Source organism: Myotis yumanensis, unplaced genomic scaffold, assembly GCF_028538775.1.
Source record: "Myotis yumanensis isolate MYYU_CA2020_CCGP unplaced genomic scaffold, mMyoYum1.0.hap1 SCAF_19, whole genome shotgun sequence".
NCBI classification, from domain to species: domain Eukaryota; kingdom Metazoa; phylum Chordata; class Mammalia; order Chiroptera; family Vespertilionidae; genus Myotis; species Myotis yumanensis.
Window position 1 is genome coordinate 27,607,795 of NW_027223770.1, and position 15,726 is coordinate 27,623,520.

The 15,726-nt window shown below is 53.9% G+C and overlaps 1 protein-coding gene across 1 annotated transcript; it reads right to left on the reverse strand.

The window, feature by feature from the left end:
* Positions 1-5,916: 5,916 nt before the first annotated feature.
* UBC (ubiquitin C) lies at positions 5,917-9,254 on the reverse strand. The gene is made up of 2 exons (XM_070399958.1): positions 9,176-9,254; positions 5,917-8,042 (listed from the first exon to the last, which is right to left on the reverse strand). The coding sequence occupies exon 2, from the start codon at positions 8,037-8,039 to the stop codon at positions 5,982-5,984; it is 2,058 nt and encodes a 685-aa protein (XP_070256059.1). The 5' UTR covers positions 8,040-8,042; positions 9,176-9,254; the 3' UTR covers positions 5,917-5,981.
* Positions 9,255-15,726: the final 6,472 nt, after the last annotated feature.

Sequence of the window (15,726 nt, forward strand, 5' to 3'; positions counted from 1 at the left end):
ATGAAGTGACCGTCGTCCACACCCGTCTCTCTATATACTTTGGTCTCTTTCTGGATTGTTCTCTCTTATGACAGCTCAGCCTACCCACTCCTTCTCTACAGCCAACTGTACCTTATGCTCCACCTTTTTATCACATTATTTGGAGCCCCGGCTGGCGTGGCTCATTTGGTTGAGTGTCCTCCTGGGCACTGACAGGTCGCTGGTCTGATCAATGTTTCTCTCTCTCTCTCAAACCAATAAAAAACTATTTTAAAAATATATATTTGGAAAAGCTAGTCTTCCCTCACTATTCTTCATTTTCAGAATTTTCCTGGAAATGTTTACATATTCTTTTCTCTCTTTTTTTAATGTACTTCAGCAGTATTTTCTCAAATTCCCCCAAATTTTCTGCTGGTTATTTAATTGGTTTTGCGTTCATTTCCGGCTACCTCTTGACATCTTTTCAACACTCCTCCTCCTCTCTAAGAACAAAGACTGTCTCGTCGCTCATCCGCACCTCCTTTGTACACTGAATAGTAAATTCTAACACTTTTCACATTGCTTTGCTCTGCATTGCTTGGGAAGCTCACTGCTAAACATCTTCTCCTCAGGGTCGCAGGTGGAAACGGGGTCTTTGCTCCCATTATAAGTGACACTGGATACTTATAGCCAAGTTCAAAGGGGTGGGTGGAGACCCCAAGAACCCTGCATGGTTTTGGTTTTTTTAGTTGATGACTGAGAGAGAGAGAAACATCGATTTGTTATTCCACTTTTTCGTGCGTCAGTGGTTGATTCTCCTATGTGCCGTGTTGCCACCTGTCACGTTCTGTGTAACTTCTGACAAATGAAGAAGTGAAATCAGAGTGCGACCCAGCACAGCGCCGACAAGGGAAGCGACTTCTTCTCTGAGCGAAACAAGCCGTGAAGCCGGATACTCCCGCACAGGGGCAAGCAGCCCAGGCCCGCTCAGAGCAAACGCTTTCACCTTTAACAAACCACCTTCCCAGGCGAGGCCAGACCTCCAGACACCCGAGCTGTTGTCGAGTGAGTTTTAGTTTTAGTTTTGCAGGATGTGCAGGGTCGGGCGTGTATCCGTGGCGCCAGTGAACGGCACTTCAAAATGGGTAAGAGGGTATGTTTGACGTCATGTGCTCTTAACCACTTTTTAAAAAAAATAGCAAAAACAACACAGCTGGTATAGCTCAGTGGTTGAGCATCAACCTATGAACCAGATCATGGTTCAATTCCCAGTTTGAGCACATGCCTGGGTTGCAGGCTCCATCCCTAACCGAACCATGACCTCCTGGTTCCTGGGTCGATGCTCAGCTGTGGAGCCACACCGACTGGGCACAAACTTAACCCTTTTTTAAAAAAATATATTTTATTGATTTTTTACACAGAGGAAGGGAGAGAGATAGAGAGCTAGAAACATCGATGAGAGAGAAACATCATTCCGCTGCCTCCTGCACATCTCCCACTGGGGATGTGCCCGCAACCCAGGTACATGCCCTTGACCGGAATCGAACCCAGGACATTTCAGTCTGCAGGCCGACGCTCCATCCACTGAGCAAACTGGTTTTGGCCACTTAATCCTTTTAAACTGAACAAGTCAGAACACTCACCATGTTCAGCCTCCCTCTCCAGTTCCCCAACTTTCTATCCCCAAACATATCCCTGTCCCCCTTCCACACTTACGGCCATTCCACCCCGGCCGCCTGTCCCAGGCAACCCCCACCTGCTTTCTGTCTCCATAGACTTGACGATTCTGGACATTTCAGATCCGTGGACTCACGCAAATGTGGCCTGTGGCTCCGCTTATTTTTAAGGAGTGAAGTCTGAGGGACACATTTGAAGACTGACCTGAAGCCCAGAAATCATAAAGGCTTTAAAAAAAACAACGAAGGATGTTTCCAAGAGGTAGTAAGACAACCTTGTCAAGAACTGGAGGAAGGGGGGCGGTATCTAAGGGGGAGGAAAGGAGAGAGGCTGTGTTGCTCGGCCGCCTCCTCACGCCCCCTTGTGGCTGGTGAAGCCTTGGAGAGCAGGACGTGCCCATGTAGCCAGAAGGTGATGCGGGTTTGGAGCCATGGACCTTGCACTTCGGTTGTATAACTATTACCCAGGGTCCCCGCGCCCCCTGCCGCCATGCACCGTCACCCCCTGGGCCTGCAGAAACGGGGTGACCACTGGATGGCTCATCTCTGAGGCAACACTTTAGAAACCCTCCCCAGTGGGAGACTCCGACCGTCTCGGCTTCTGCACCTAAACTCCTAGACACCTTCCCATGCCTTGTCCCCGTGCACATCACTTTTTTTCCATTTTAACCATTTGCACGTGTATAGCTCTGCGGCATCAAGAACACCGTTGTAACTCTAGCTGGTGTGGATCAGTGGATAAAGCTTCGGCCTGTGGACTGAAAGGTCCCGAGTTTGATTCTAGTCAGGGCGCATGCTTCCATCCCCGGTGCGGAGGCAACCAATGGATGTGTCTCTCTCACAACATGTCTCTCCCGCTCCCTTCCACTCTCTCTCTAAAATTCAATGGAAAAATATCCTTGGATGAAGATTAACAAAAACATAAAAATAAAAATACATTTCTAAAAGAGGAAGTAAGGAAAGATACGGAGGAACAAATTCCTTGCTCAATTACAACCGCTTGGGGGCGCTGCCGGCCTCCTGCTAAAGCAGCCTGTGCAGCTGCTCCCTCTCCCGGCGGAAGTGAACACTGCAGACTAAAATGACCCCAGTCCAAGGGCCCTGCCCATCTGCAAGCAACACCTCCAGCAGAGCCGTCTGTGTGCCTCGGCGAGGGATTTGCTGTGCCTTCAGACAAAACACAGAGAGAAACACTTCCAACAACTTACAAGCCACACGTTTGCCTTCAGGGCTCACACCGCTGTGTTTACGTCCGCGCACCCTCAGCACTGCTGTTGACTCGACAGGACTCCCCGCGGCAGAACCCTGGTCAGGTCATTGCTGATAGGCTCGCAGCTGCGGGTGGAGGGCCCTGTCACTGTTCGAAGGGATGGTGTTGCCCTGGCGGCTTTCTTTGCTGTTGAGAAAATGACATCAAAGGTGTTGGCCTTTATTCAAAATGGAAGGTTAGAACTGTCAAAACTACTGAAGACGTAAGCAAGCAGGTGCATTATGCTGCCTCCCACGTGAGGGGCTGCCGTCTGCGTGTGCCAAGGACATGCTGGGCGCGCGCAGGTCTTTTCAGTCTACGTTCCTGTAAGCTTTCTACATATCCCAAAGGCGGGAAAGCATTCCTTTTCCAAGAACTAAAGGAAATATGAGACAATAACCAATACAGTAATCGTTAGTTACAAAAATAAGTTCTAAGGTTGATTTTTTAAAACATGGACGCTCCACAGATGTCCGCGTCACCCTTTGCAGGAGCCGTGCTGACCTCTGCACCTCCCCCTGCAGAGAACGTGCCGCCAAGCGGGCGAAGACCAGTGGCTTCTCGTGATTCCCAGGGACCTTGCAGTCAGATGCCCCTGGCACCAGCACCAGAGCAGCAGCCACCCGGGCACGCTGGTAGGCGGGCGAAGTACACCGTAAGGCGACCGTCCAGTGGGCCACTAGCAAGAATGGGAACAAGGAGGTAGCTCGAGATGTGCTGGTTTGGGAAAATGTCCTGAATGAGCTAGTTTAGGAAAGAAAAGCTGGTGGTGCCATGCAGCCAAACCCTGTGATGTGTGATAGGGCTGTAGAGTTTGGTGACATGTAAATAATGTGTAAAGCAAGTTTTTATGGTTAAGAAAATTTGTTGAATTTTCTGACTTAAAGTTGAAACTTAACATGAAAAGAGAATATACTCTTTCCATGGGCTGTTTTTAAAAACTGTTGTGAATGATCCTATGTGTGTGTGTGTGTGTGTGTATTATGGTATATATATTACACAGGGGGTAAACCCAAAAAAGTGCAACTTTAATTAAAAGTAATCACTGAAATTAAAAAAATCAGTACTCTCAAAAAAAAAGTAATCACTGAAAAGTAAAAATGGCTACCTCAGGAATTTAGATGGGTTATCTTTGAATTTATAAAACACACACAATATATGTATATATTATAAATAACGAGGCAAATATATTCCTAACTCGTTCTTTCCTGGGAATAAGCTTGTATTCAACTCTTTCTACATCTGGTTTTTAATGTGTTTGCATTGGTTTTTCTATTATCGATTCCTTTCACACTTGCCCGGAAGCTGCACTTCAAGGAGCCAAGTGTTTGAGCGCCCCCCAACCCTGAAACACCCCCAGCTTTATTAGGCTAATGCTCTAGGGCAGGGGTCCTCAAACTACGGCCCGCGGGCCACATGCAAATACAAATATTGTACTTGTTCCCGTTTTGTTTTTTTACTTCAAAATAAGATATGTGCAGTGTGCATAGGAACTTGTTCATAGTTTTTTTTTAAACTATAGTCCGGCCCTCCAACGGTCTGAGGGACAGTGAACTGGCCCCCCCGTTTAATAAGTTTGAGGACCCCTGCTCTAGGGCGCCAATGCCCAGACCCTTTCAGCTCTGGGGAAGGCAGGCAGGGTCTCCACTTATCTTAAGGATTCAGGCTGCCACGAGATGACCAGCCACATTTTTTCAAGTGTTAGTAGCCACCTACCCACTTGTACCCAAACTCTAAAATGCCTAGTTAACACTTAGGAACTTTGCAATGCCTGTCCTGCAGTGGTTATTTTCAAGAAGCGACTGGTTTTTATTTTCTGGTATGGCCCTTCATTTTACACACACACACACACACATTTACTTCAGAGGGAGAGGGAGATAGAAACATCATTGAAGAGAAGCATCCATCCGTTGCCTCCTGCATACCCCCTACTGGGGGTTGAGCCCACAAACCAGGACCATAATTGAACCCAGGACCCTTGTCCACAGGCCAAGGCTCTATCCACTGAGCCAAACCAGCTAGGGCCCTTTATTCTGTAATGAACATCAAAATTACACAACTTGCCCTAACCGGTTTGGCTCAATGGATAAAGCGTCAGCCTGTGGACTGAAGGGTCCCAGGTTTGATTACACACAAGGGCATGTACCTTGGTTGCGGGCACATACCCAGTAGGAAGTGTGCAGGAGGCAGCTGATCGATGTTTCTATCCCTCTCCCTTCCTCTCTGTAAAAAAATCAATAAAAAATGTATTTAAAAAAAGATATTACACAACTCCCAATATGACTCCAAGTGGTTACAGGTGCTGGTGGGGTTCCTAAGGATCTTGTGACATTGCTCAACTTACATGACTTGCAATGAGCCACAGAAATTCACTGATATATGCATTACCTACTTACGTCAACATAGTGAGACACTCACCAGAATGGATTTGCCTACAACTTCTGGATTTTTCAAAAGGCATTTCCTAGTTATACTCCCCTAAATCTACGACTTAAACCTGTTGATTTCAGGTATTTTACGATTAGCAAGCGAAAACACCAATTTTCCTCTACACCATGAGGACTAGTGCTCTTTGGAGACCAGACGCAAATTGCTTCATTCACAACCAGTTATATAGAAACTGCATCTGCTGTTACATGAAATTGAATATTGAATCTTTATTATTTCAACCAATAGCTTTAATTCTCTAAATAACCACTAGCATAATGCGTAACATTACCTTTCTTTCAAAATCTGGTCAAAGAACCTTCTATATGCAACTTTTGATTTTAAAAAGAGCTATGTATTTTAAAATTGATTTCTACTGTATGTTCCCTTCAACCACTCCCATCTTTTTTTAATCTACTTGCTGGTATTCCAAAAACTTTCTTCATTCTCAGGTACCCAACACTATGCCCAAACTCAGTATCTGACTCAGTAGTTTACTTTACCTCCTTACTACAAAATTACGTTAGTTTAAAAATCTTGATCCCTCACACCCCACCCTAAATAAAAATAACCTTACTTAGCACTGATAAAAAAAGATCACACTACTTGGGAATGCAACAACTTTATTGAAAGTGCAATTTAAATTGGTTGAAAGCTTAAAAGGGATTAACTTAGACACCCCCTCTCAAGCGCAGGACCAGGTGCAGAGTGGACTCTTTCTGGATGTTGTAGTCGGACAGGGTGCGCCCATCTTCCAGCTGCTTGCCGGCAAAGATCAGCCGCTGCTGGTCAGGGGGGATGCCCTCTTTGTCTTGGATCTTGGCCTTGACGTTCTCGATGGTGTCACTGGGCTCGACCTCGAGGGTGATGGTCTTGCCGGTCAAGGTCTTCACGAAGATCTGCATCCCACCTCTCAGGCGCAGGACCAGGTGCAGAGTGGACTCTTTCTGGATGTTGTAGTCGGACAGGGTGCGCCCATCTTCCAGCTGCTTGCCGGCGAAGATCAGCCGCTGCTGGTCAGGGGGGATGCCCTCTTTGTCTTGGATCTTGGCCTTGACGTTCTCGATGGTGTCACTGGGCTCGACCTCGAGGGTGATGGTCTTGCCGGTCAAGGTCTTCACGAAGATCTGCATCCCACCTCTCAGGCGCAGGACCAGGTGCAGAGTGGACTCTTTCTGGATGTTGTAGTCGGACAGGGTGCGCCCATCTTCCAGCTGCTTGCCGGCAAAGATCAGCCGCTGCTGGTCAGGGGGGATGCCCTCTTTGTCTTGGATCTTGGCCTTGACGTTCTCGATGGTGTCACTGGGCTCGACCTCAAGGGTGATGGTCTTGCCGGTCAAGGTCTTCACGAAGATCTGCATCCCACCTCTCAGGCGCAGGACCAGGTGCAGAGTGGACTCTTTCTGGATGTTGTAGTCGGACAGGGTGCGCCCATCTTCCAGCTGCTTGCCGGCGAAGATCAGCCGCTGCTGGTCAGGGGGGATGCCCTCTTTGTCTTGGATCTTGGCCTTGACGTTCTCGATGGTGTCACTGGGCTCGACCTCGAGGGTGATGGTCTTGCCGGTCAAGGTCTTCACGAAGATCTGCATCCCACCTCTCAGGCGCAGGACCAGGTGCAGAGTAGACTCTTTCTGGATGTTGTAGTCGGACAGGGTGCGCCCATCTTCCAGCTGCTTGCCGGCGAAGATCAGCCGCTGCTGGTCTGGGGGGATGCCCTCTTTGTCTTGGATCTTGGCCTTGACGTTCTCGATGGTGTCACTGGGCTCGACCTCGAGGGTGATGGTCTTGCCAGTCAAGGTCTTCACGAAGATCTGCATCCCACCTCTCAGGCGCAGGACCAGGTGCAGAGTGGACTCTTTCTGGATGTTGTAGTCGGACAGGGTGCGCCCATCTTCCAGCTGCTTGCCGGCGAAGATCAGCCGCTGCTGGTCAGGGGGGATGCCCTCTTTGTCTTGGATCTTGGCCTTGACATTCTCGATGGTGTCACTGGGCTCGACCTCGAGGGTGATGGTCTTGCCAGTCAAGGTCTTCACGAAGATCTGCATCCCACCTCTCAGGCGCAGGACCAGGTGCAGAGTGGACTCTTTCTGGATGTTGTAGTCGGACAGGGTGCGCCCATCTTCCAGCTGCTTGCCGGCGAAGATCAGCCGCTGCTGGTCAGGGGGGATGCCCTCTTTGTCTTGGATCTTGGCCTTGACGTTCTCGATGGTGTCACTGGGCTCGACCTCGAGGGTGATGGTCTTGCCGGTCAAGGTCTTCACGAAGATCTGCATCCCACCTCTCAGGCGCAGGACCAGGTGCAGAGTGGACTCTTTCTGGATGTTGTAGTCGGACAGGGTGCGCCCATCTTCCAGCTGCTTGCCGGCGAAGATCAGCCGCTGCTGGTCAGGGGGGATGCCCTCTTTGTCTTGGATCTTGGCCTTGACGTTCTCGATGGTGTCACTGGGCTCGACCTCGAGGGTGATGGTCTTGCCAGTCAAGGTCTTCACGAAGATCTGCATCCCACCTCTCAGGCGCAGGACCAGGTGCAGAGTGGACTCTTTCTGGATGTTGTAGTCGGACAGGGTGCGCCCATCTTCCAGCTGCTTGCCGGCGAAGATCAGCCGCTGCTGGTCAGGGGGGATGCCCTCTTTGTCTTGGATCTTGGCCTTGACGTTCTCGATGGTGTCACTGGGCTCGACCTCGAGGGTGATGGTCTTGCCAGTCAAGGTTTTCACGAAGATCTGCATTGTCTGTTAGAACAAGAACATGAAACAACAACAAAAAAGAACCGGAGAGTTTAGCAAGCAATTCACCCATGAACACATTCCTAAGTCAACACATTCCTAAGGCTAAGTGTCATTTTTTTATTGGCCCAATGGCTAAGATAAACACTTGCCTAGGGCAAGGAACCAAAAAAAAAAAACCCAATTTGTCCTGACCGGTTTGGCACAGTGGGTAGAGCCTCTGCTCGCGGACTGAAGGGTCCTGGGTTCTGTTCCGGTCAAGGGCATGTACCTTGGTTGCGGGCACATCCCCAGTAGGGGGCGTGCAGGAGGCAGCTGATCGATGTTTCTAACTCTATCCCTCTCTCTTACCCTAAAAAAATCAATTAAAACAAAAAAAATTGCCTAACACAACACAGGTCACGTATATAGACGTGGACACTGAAAACCCACACAGCGTCACTAACCAGTGTCACCCCGATACATTGAGAAAGGGAAACCTGCCCACACACCCTCAGAAAGGGGACCGGAACCGGAACCTTCCTGGTGAAGTCAACCCCTGCGCCGGGCGCTCAGCAGAGAAAGGTAGGGAGACTGGCCCCGAGGACGATCCTGGCCGCCCGTCCGCCTCCGTCAGTTGAGCCCAGGCCCCAGCCCTGCGTCCCGTCGTCGGGGAAGGGAACCCAACCCCCCCCCCCCACCGCGGGCGGCCCCGCCCGGCATTGTTCGCCCACAGCGGGGTGACGTCACGTGAGCGCGCCCCCGCCGAGGGTGCGGGTCGGTTTCGAGCGGCACCGGCCTGGCCGGGCCCCCTCCCGGTGCTGACATGTCCCTCGGGGCCTTCCGGCCGGTTAGGCCGTGACAGACTCCACGGTGGACCCACACACACCGCCCAGCCCCGTCCGGCCGCAGCCGCGCTCCCCCCGCGTTTCCCCGCCACGTTCCCCCTCAGCCCGCCCGCCGGCCCCACGGCCGCCTCACCGGCCGCCATTTCGCGGCGGCGCTCTCCCCTCAGGGTCCGCGGCTCGCGGGACCCGCTCGACTAAAGGCCCCCTCAGCTGCCCCCGCCCGCGACGGACACCCCGCCTGCCGCCCTCGCCACCCCCACGGAGCGGGACGGTCCCGGGACCCCGGCCGCGGCCGCGGCGGACGCCGCTCACCAAAGGCGGTGAAGGAAGCTGCGAGCGAAGAGAACGGCGACTGCGTTCCGACGACCACGAATGCGCGCGCCACGCCCGGCGCCCGCTTATATAGCCGCGCGCGCCTGGGATCCCTCCGCGGAGGCAGGCGGAGGGACTACTTTCCCCGCCCCCGTCGCCCGCGGGGATACCCAGCGCCTCCGCGTCCTCTGACTCCCCTTCTGGAATGTTCTGTGGCGAAGGCTGGCGCTCCGGGCGGAACCGGCTGCGGAGGGGCGGCTCCTCCGAGGGCCCGCGCGGAGGGATCGGCGGGTTGGCTGCGCGCTGCGTCCGCGGACGGAGCCGGCGCCGGACTCGCTGGACGGGCGGGGGGAGGGGCGGGGAGGGCGCCCGCGGCGGGAGCGAAAACCCGGCGCGGAGTCGGCGGGCGCTCGGAGCGGGCAGGGAGCCCGCGTCCCCCCGCGACCCCGCTTCCCGGCCCGACGCCCCCTTCCTTCAGCCCCAACCGTCCCCCGCGGCTCCCGGGACCCCCCCCCCCCTTGGCGGACAGGGGTCCGGCCCAGCGCCTCGTGCGGAGTCGGGGCTCTGCTCCCTTCCCCCCGCAAACAGGAGGGGGTCTTTATTTGGGGGTCACAGTTGAGATCTGGATAGTGTTTGTGTTTCCCTAAAGTTCTCTGCACCCCGCACCCCCACCTCAGGCGCGTCGCGAGGGCTTGGGGAGCCGCGGCCCCCGCCCCCACCCCACCCCCACCGGCCAGGCGGCGGCCGGCCCCTCCCCCGCGCGGGCACCGGGACAGGGAGGATGACTCGGCAAATGTCCGCGGGGCCTGGACGCCAGCCGAGGCCGAAGGGCCGCTCAGGACACGCGGGGGGGGGGGGGGGGGGGGGAGGTCTCGCGGAAAACTGTGCGTGGGAGGCCCGCCGCGGCGTGTCTGCGCTGGATTTTGGAAAGACAGGTGGACGGGCAACATACTTTGTTAAAAAGAAAAAAAAAAAACACAAAAAACGATTTGCCCCCAATAAATTCTTTAAAAGACTACAAAAGGAAAAACACAAACCACACAACGATTTGCGCGGACCTGGAAGCTGGACAGGCCTAGAACCTTCTAGATGGTTCTAGAAGGTTCTAGATGGTTCTAGACTGTTCTTTCCCCTTCCTGATTGGTGGGCGGGGGGCACGGGGTCCTGGAGCCGAGACCCGGCCCGGCCGGGCTGGCAGCCCGTTGGCCTCCGGAATGGAACCCATTTAAGCAGAGGTTTTGGAAGGACAGGCCCGGGGCAGCTGGGCGGCCCTCGGGGGGAGAACACGGGTTAACCCCGAACATGGGCTGTGACCTGCAGGACGGTTCCCAGGGCAGGAGGAGAGAGAGTTTTCACACAGATGAACCTGGGGAACGTGGAGAACAGGGTTTTTAGAAGTTTCCAGTAAAAACTCCCCCTGTGTCACCGCCTTAGTCAGTGTTCCTTCTGGGCTCTTCCAGGAGGATGAGCAGCTCCTAAGAGGGGGAGGCAGGGAGCCGTCAAGAAAAAAAAAAAAAATTAGAGGCAACAGCAAAAAAATACGACTAACCTTGGGCCCATCCCCCTGGGCCTGTTCGCCAGCGACTAAAAAAAAACAAAACAAAACAAACAAATGCCATTAGGACGAGATGCCATCCCGGCTCCTGTTGGAAACCCCCTGGCAATGGCTGAGTTTAGGAAGAAGGCTGAGCAGTTCACAGTAGATTTCACACACACACACACACACACACACCCGTTGTTTTTTAACATGTTTTCCAAGAGAATGAACTCATGACGGGGAAATGGAGACAAAATGTCGTTTTCTAGGGTAGCAGGGGGGCCCCACTGGGGACTTCCAATACAGACTTCTGTCAAGGTCATTTCTTAAGCAATGGACACAGACCGTAGTGGGGTGGGGGCATGTGCTGGGGGGTGGGGGGTGTGCTCGGGGTGAGGGCATGTGCTGAGGGGGTGGGGGGTGTGCTTGGGGGGTGGGGGCATGTGCTGGGGGGTGGGGGGTGTGCTTGGGGGGTGGGGGCATGTGCTGGGGGGTGGGGGGTGTGCTGGGGGTGGGGGGTGTGCTCAGGGTGGGGGGTGTGCTGGGGGGTGAGGGCATGTGCTGAGGGGGTGGGGGCATGTCCTGGGGGGGTGGGGGGTGTGCTGGGGGTGGGGGGTGTGCTCAGGGTGGGGGGTGTGCTGGGGGGTGAGGGCATGTGCTGGGGGGGTGGGGGGTGTGCTCGGGGGTAAGGGCATGTGCTGAGGGGGTGGGGGGTGTGCTTGGGGGGTGGGGGCATGTGCTGAGGGGGTGGGGGGTGTGCTGGGGGTGGGGGGTGTGCTGGGGGTGAGGGGTGTGCTGGGGGGTGAGGGCATGTGCTGGGGGTGGGGGGTGTGCTGGGGGGTGAGGGGTGTGCTGGGGGGTGAGGGGTGTGCTGGGGGGTGGGAGCAGCAGTTGGGATGGGGGCATGTGCTGGGGGGTGGGAGCAGCTGGGGGGTGGGGGCATGTGCTGGGGGGTGGGAGCAGCTAGGGGGTGGGGGTGTGCTGGGGGGTGGGAGCAGCTGGGGGGTGGGAGCAGCTGAGGTGTGGGAGCAGCTGGGGAGAGAGAGGTCAATGGGAGGAAAAGAGACTCATGTAATACTTTAAACAATAAAGAATTTAAGTTAAAAAAGAAAAGAGAATACTCATGTAGGTAGATAAATAATAATTTTAAAAATAGATGACTTCTTTCTAAATTTCTGGAAAGAGGTTTAAAGGAACAAAACACGGAGGCTCTGTCCGGGGTCATTTCTCCCCGGATTTCAGGCCGAAGCTGAGAGGTTTTAAGAGGAGCAAACAGTGGCGGTTCCTGTGAGGCGCCCGGCCGGCCTGGCTCCCGGCCACACCCTGTTTGCTCTCGGTGTCTGTTGGGTGTTGTTTTGCTGGGAGCCTTGTGATGGAGGATGTGTCAAGGCTGAGTCAGGAGCTGCGTGGGGACAGCGTTTTCCAGAGTCCAAAGGTGTTCAGGGCCGAGGAGGGAGGCGAGGGCAAGAGGGCCTGGGCGTGGGCCCAGGGGGAGCTCCAAAGAGAAAACAGCATGGGAGGAGCTGGGGGGGACAGGGGGAGCTGGGGGGGACAGGAGGAGCTGGGGGGACAGGGGGAGCTGGGGGGGACAGGGGGAGCTGGGGGGGTCAGGGGGAGCTGGGGGGGACAGGAGGAGCTGGGGGGACAGGAGGAGCTGGGGGACAGGAGGAGCTGGGGGGAACACCCAGGTTGTCTCTAGCAGGAAAAGAAATTCTGAAATGCCCTGCCGTCCCTAACTGAAGTCCAGCAGTGTGTGCTGTGCTGGTGAACAGGAGTAAACACTGGCCAAGGGCCCTGAGATAGAGAAAATGATGGACATCACCAGTGGACACAGAGGGGGGAGGGCCTGTGCTGGGGGCGCCGGGGAGAGGCCAGTGGGGGAAAGGAGACTTCTGTAATTCATTAAACAGCAAAGAACTTAAAAAAAAAAAAAAAGGAGGGAGAATGACCTTGCCCAAGCCTAGTGGCTGCTGTTTTTCCGGAAAGAAAGGCCACTCTCACCCAGGAGACTGGGTCCCTCGGGGCACCTGGCACCGGGGGAGATACTATTTTGGTCGTCACAACTGGGGGGGGGGGGCAGGGATGCTGCTGAGCACCCTACAATGGACAGTCCCCCCACCACTCAGCCACCTGGCCCCCACGTCCACAACGCCCAGGTCCAGGACCCCAGGTCTCCAGAGGCTTTCTGGGGTCCCTGGAAAGTCTGCATGTCCCGCCGGGGCCCGGGAATCGGGGCTCAGGTCACAGGCCCCTGACCTAGAATGCCGTGTGCTAGAATGTGCTGGAGGCAGCGTGAGTCACGCGATCCATTTCCAGCTCCTCCCTGACTCAGATCCTTCCTTTGCAGGCGCCCCAGAAGCGAGGGCGTCAGAGCTGCCACCAATGGCAGCGTGACAGAGGCCCAGCAACAGGGCCGGATTGGCCAGTCCCCCCCCAACACCCTCACCTCCCCCCAACCCCCCCCCCACCCCCGGGCACATGATGCACTGAGCTCACAAAGGCCTGGGTGCCGGCAGCTGGGGTGGGGGCTGGGTGCGGGCTGGGGGGGCAGAGATGGGCTTGGTGCCTGCGTGTCTGCTGAGCTTCCTCTCCCCGCAGAGGATTCAGCTGCCATGAAGGTGACAGCCTCGTATGGCACTCACCACTCAGCGTCCAGGGAATGTCCGAGGACACGGTGGCCGGCAGGCCTGTTCCCGGGAGAACTGGGTGGGAAGGGCTTGCCTTGTCTTGTCATGGGTTTTGCCACCGTAAACGGGAGTCAAGGGAATCAGCCGCTTAGGGTGGGGGGCGAAACACCATGAAAAAGGAACCCCACACAGAACACAGCGGCCAGAGCCCTGCTGTTTTCCTGTCCGCGTCTGAACATTTGCATCCCGAAGCAGAACACAACCGCTCCAGCTTAAAAACAACCGGTCCCACCCCCTAACTTCCTGGGGCTTTTAAAAATCATCATGGCAACACAGACATAACAAAACTGAACCATCTTCATTAACCATTTAAATATAAATATATATATATTTATTGATTTCAGAGAGGAAGAGAGAGAGAGACAGCAATAGCAATGGTGAAAGGGAATCACCGACCGGCCGCCTCCTGCCCGCCCCACACGGCCCTGACCGGAATGGAACCGGGACCCCCGGGTTCAGAGGTCGATGCCTGACCCCTGAGCCACACTGGCCCGGCTTACCCTGTTTTACATGCACAGCGCAGCGTGTCCAGTGTGTTGAGGGGGGTTCTTAGAGACCCTGGCATTGAAGGAGAGTAACAGGAGGGAAACCCAGGTGGTCATTGACTCCAATACCGTCTCCTTGGGGGATACCCTGGGGACAGGAAGTCGCTCAGAGAAGCCGACTTAGATCTGAGGCCTAAACACCACAGGGAAAGCGGGGAGCAAGGAGGCCTCTTAGGAGAGAGTGAATGACTGTAGGAAAGACACGTGGGGAGGAGGACGGGTGGGAGACAGGATCGCTTGTGACCAAGTGGGCTGTCCTCTCCTAGCCTCAGTCCTGCGACAGGAGTTCGCTGGTCGGTGGAACCCCCGAGGGGTCCTTGGGCCTCTCAGCTCCTGGGGGAGACTGTCGGGCAGCTAAGGGGACCCGGGGAACGACTCTCCCCGAATTTGCTGTTTTCCAAGTGCCTTCAGCTCAAAATTAGATCCAAGTGGTTCAGTTGGTTGAGTCGCCTCAGGAACTAGAAAGTCTGTGGTTGGATTCCCGGTGGTCGGTCAGGGCACATGCCCGGGTTGTGTGGGTTTGACCTCTCCCTCTCTCTCTCTCTCTCTCTCTCTCTGTCCCCTCCTCTCTCTCTCAAATCAATAAAAGCATTAAGAACACAACAAAGAGGCCTATTTGGGGGCAGCACATTCTACTCCCTTCCACATCCACACTGTTATGCAGCCACGTCCACACCTGTGTTCATCTTGCAAAACTGACCTCTGACCCCTTAGCCAACTCTCCGTTGCCCCATCCTCCCGCCCAGGGCAGCCGCCATCCCGCTTCCCGTCTCTGGTAAGAAGCTGACGTCTCCAGGGACCTCATCACAGGGGCTGTGTTGCTGTTGATGTTTTTTAATGTAAAATAAAATGGTGTTAGAAACGATTTTTTCCCAAGATTCACGACAACTTTTCTAGCAGGCTCCGTTTCCCAACACAGGCCTGATGTGATTTTTTTTTTCTCTCTTTAGGGTATTTCCCCCCTTTGTCATTGTGTATTGATGGGGGGGGGGGGGGGGGAACCTAGCATCTGATAGATAGAGCACCTGAATTAATTTGAAAAATAATCCTACTACTTTATTTATTTATTTTTTTTCCATGTTCACCATTGTACTTTATTTTTTTTTGTGACTTTTTTTTTAATAATTTTTTTTATTGCTTAAGTTATTACAAAGAGTATTACATATGTCTCCTTTTTTTCCCCCACCCTAAACACCTAAAACAGCATTTGGTTCATAGTTGGCACTTGATACATGTTTTTTAATTTAAAAATAAAAAGCTGCTTATGTTTTTCCCATTAGTTTAGAAATGCACGTACACACAGAGAGTCTTTCTCCCTACCATCCTCCCTATTTCGGTTGTGTATTGGCTTTGGCTCCAGAGACATTGTAGAGTGTTAGACCTCTCAGCTTGGCTAGGATGCCCTGGCAACATAATCCTACTACTTTAAATCTTAGAACACATATACTTACATGAACCGGGGGTTAAGTTTCTCATATGTGAAGAAGGGGTGAGGTTTTTCTTCAGTTTCCCTTTCACTTCCGATTGAGGAGGTGACCCCGCTGTGAAGCCAGCAAGCAGAACCGATAAGCAGGGTCGGACTGACCCACCAGGAGTCAAAACATCATCTCACCCACATCATCTCCTCACCATCATCTCCTCACCATCATCTCCTCACCATCATCTCCTCACCATCATCTCCTCACCATCATCTCATCCACACCATCTCCTCACCATCATCTCCTCACCATCATCTCCTCACCATCATCTCACCCACACCATCTCCTCACCATCATCTCCTCA

What these genes read in the sequence shown, in the direction of transcription:
- UBC (XM_070399958.1), bottom strand. Translation starts at nt 8,039, where the DNA reads ATGCAGATCTTCGTGAAAACCTTGACTGGCAAGACCATCACCCTCGAG.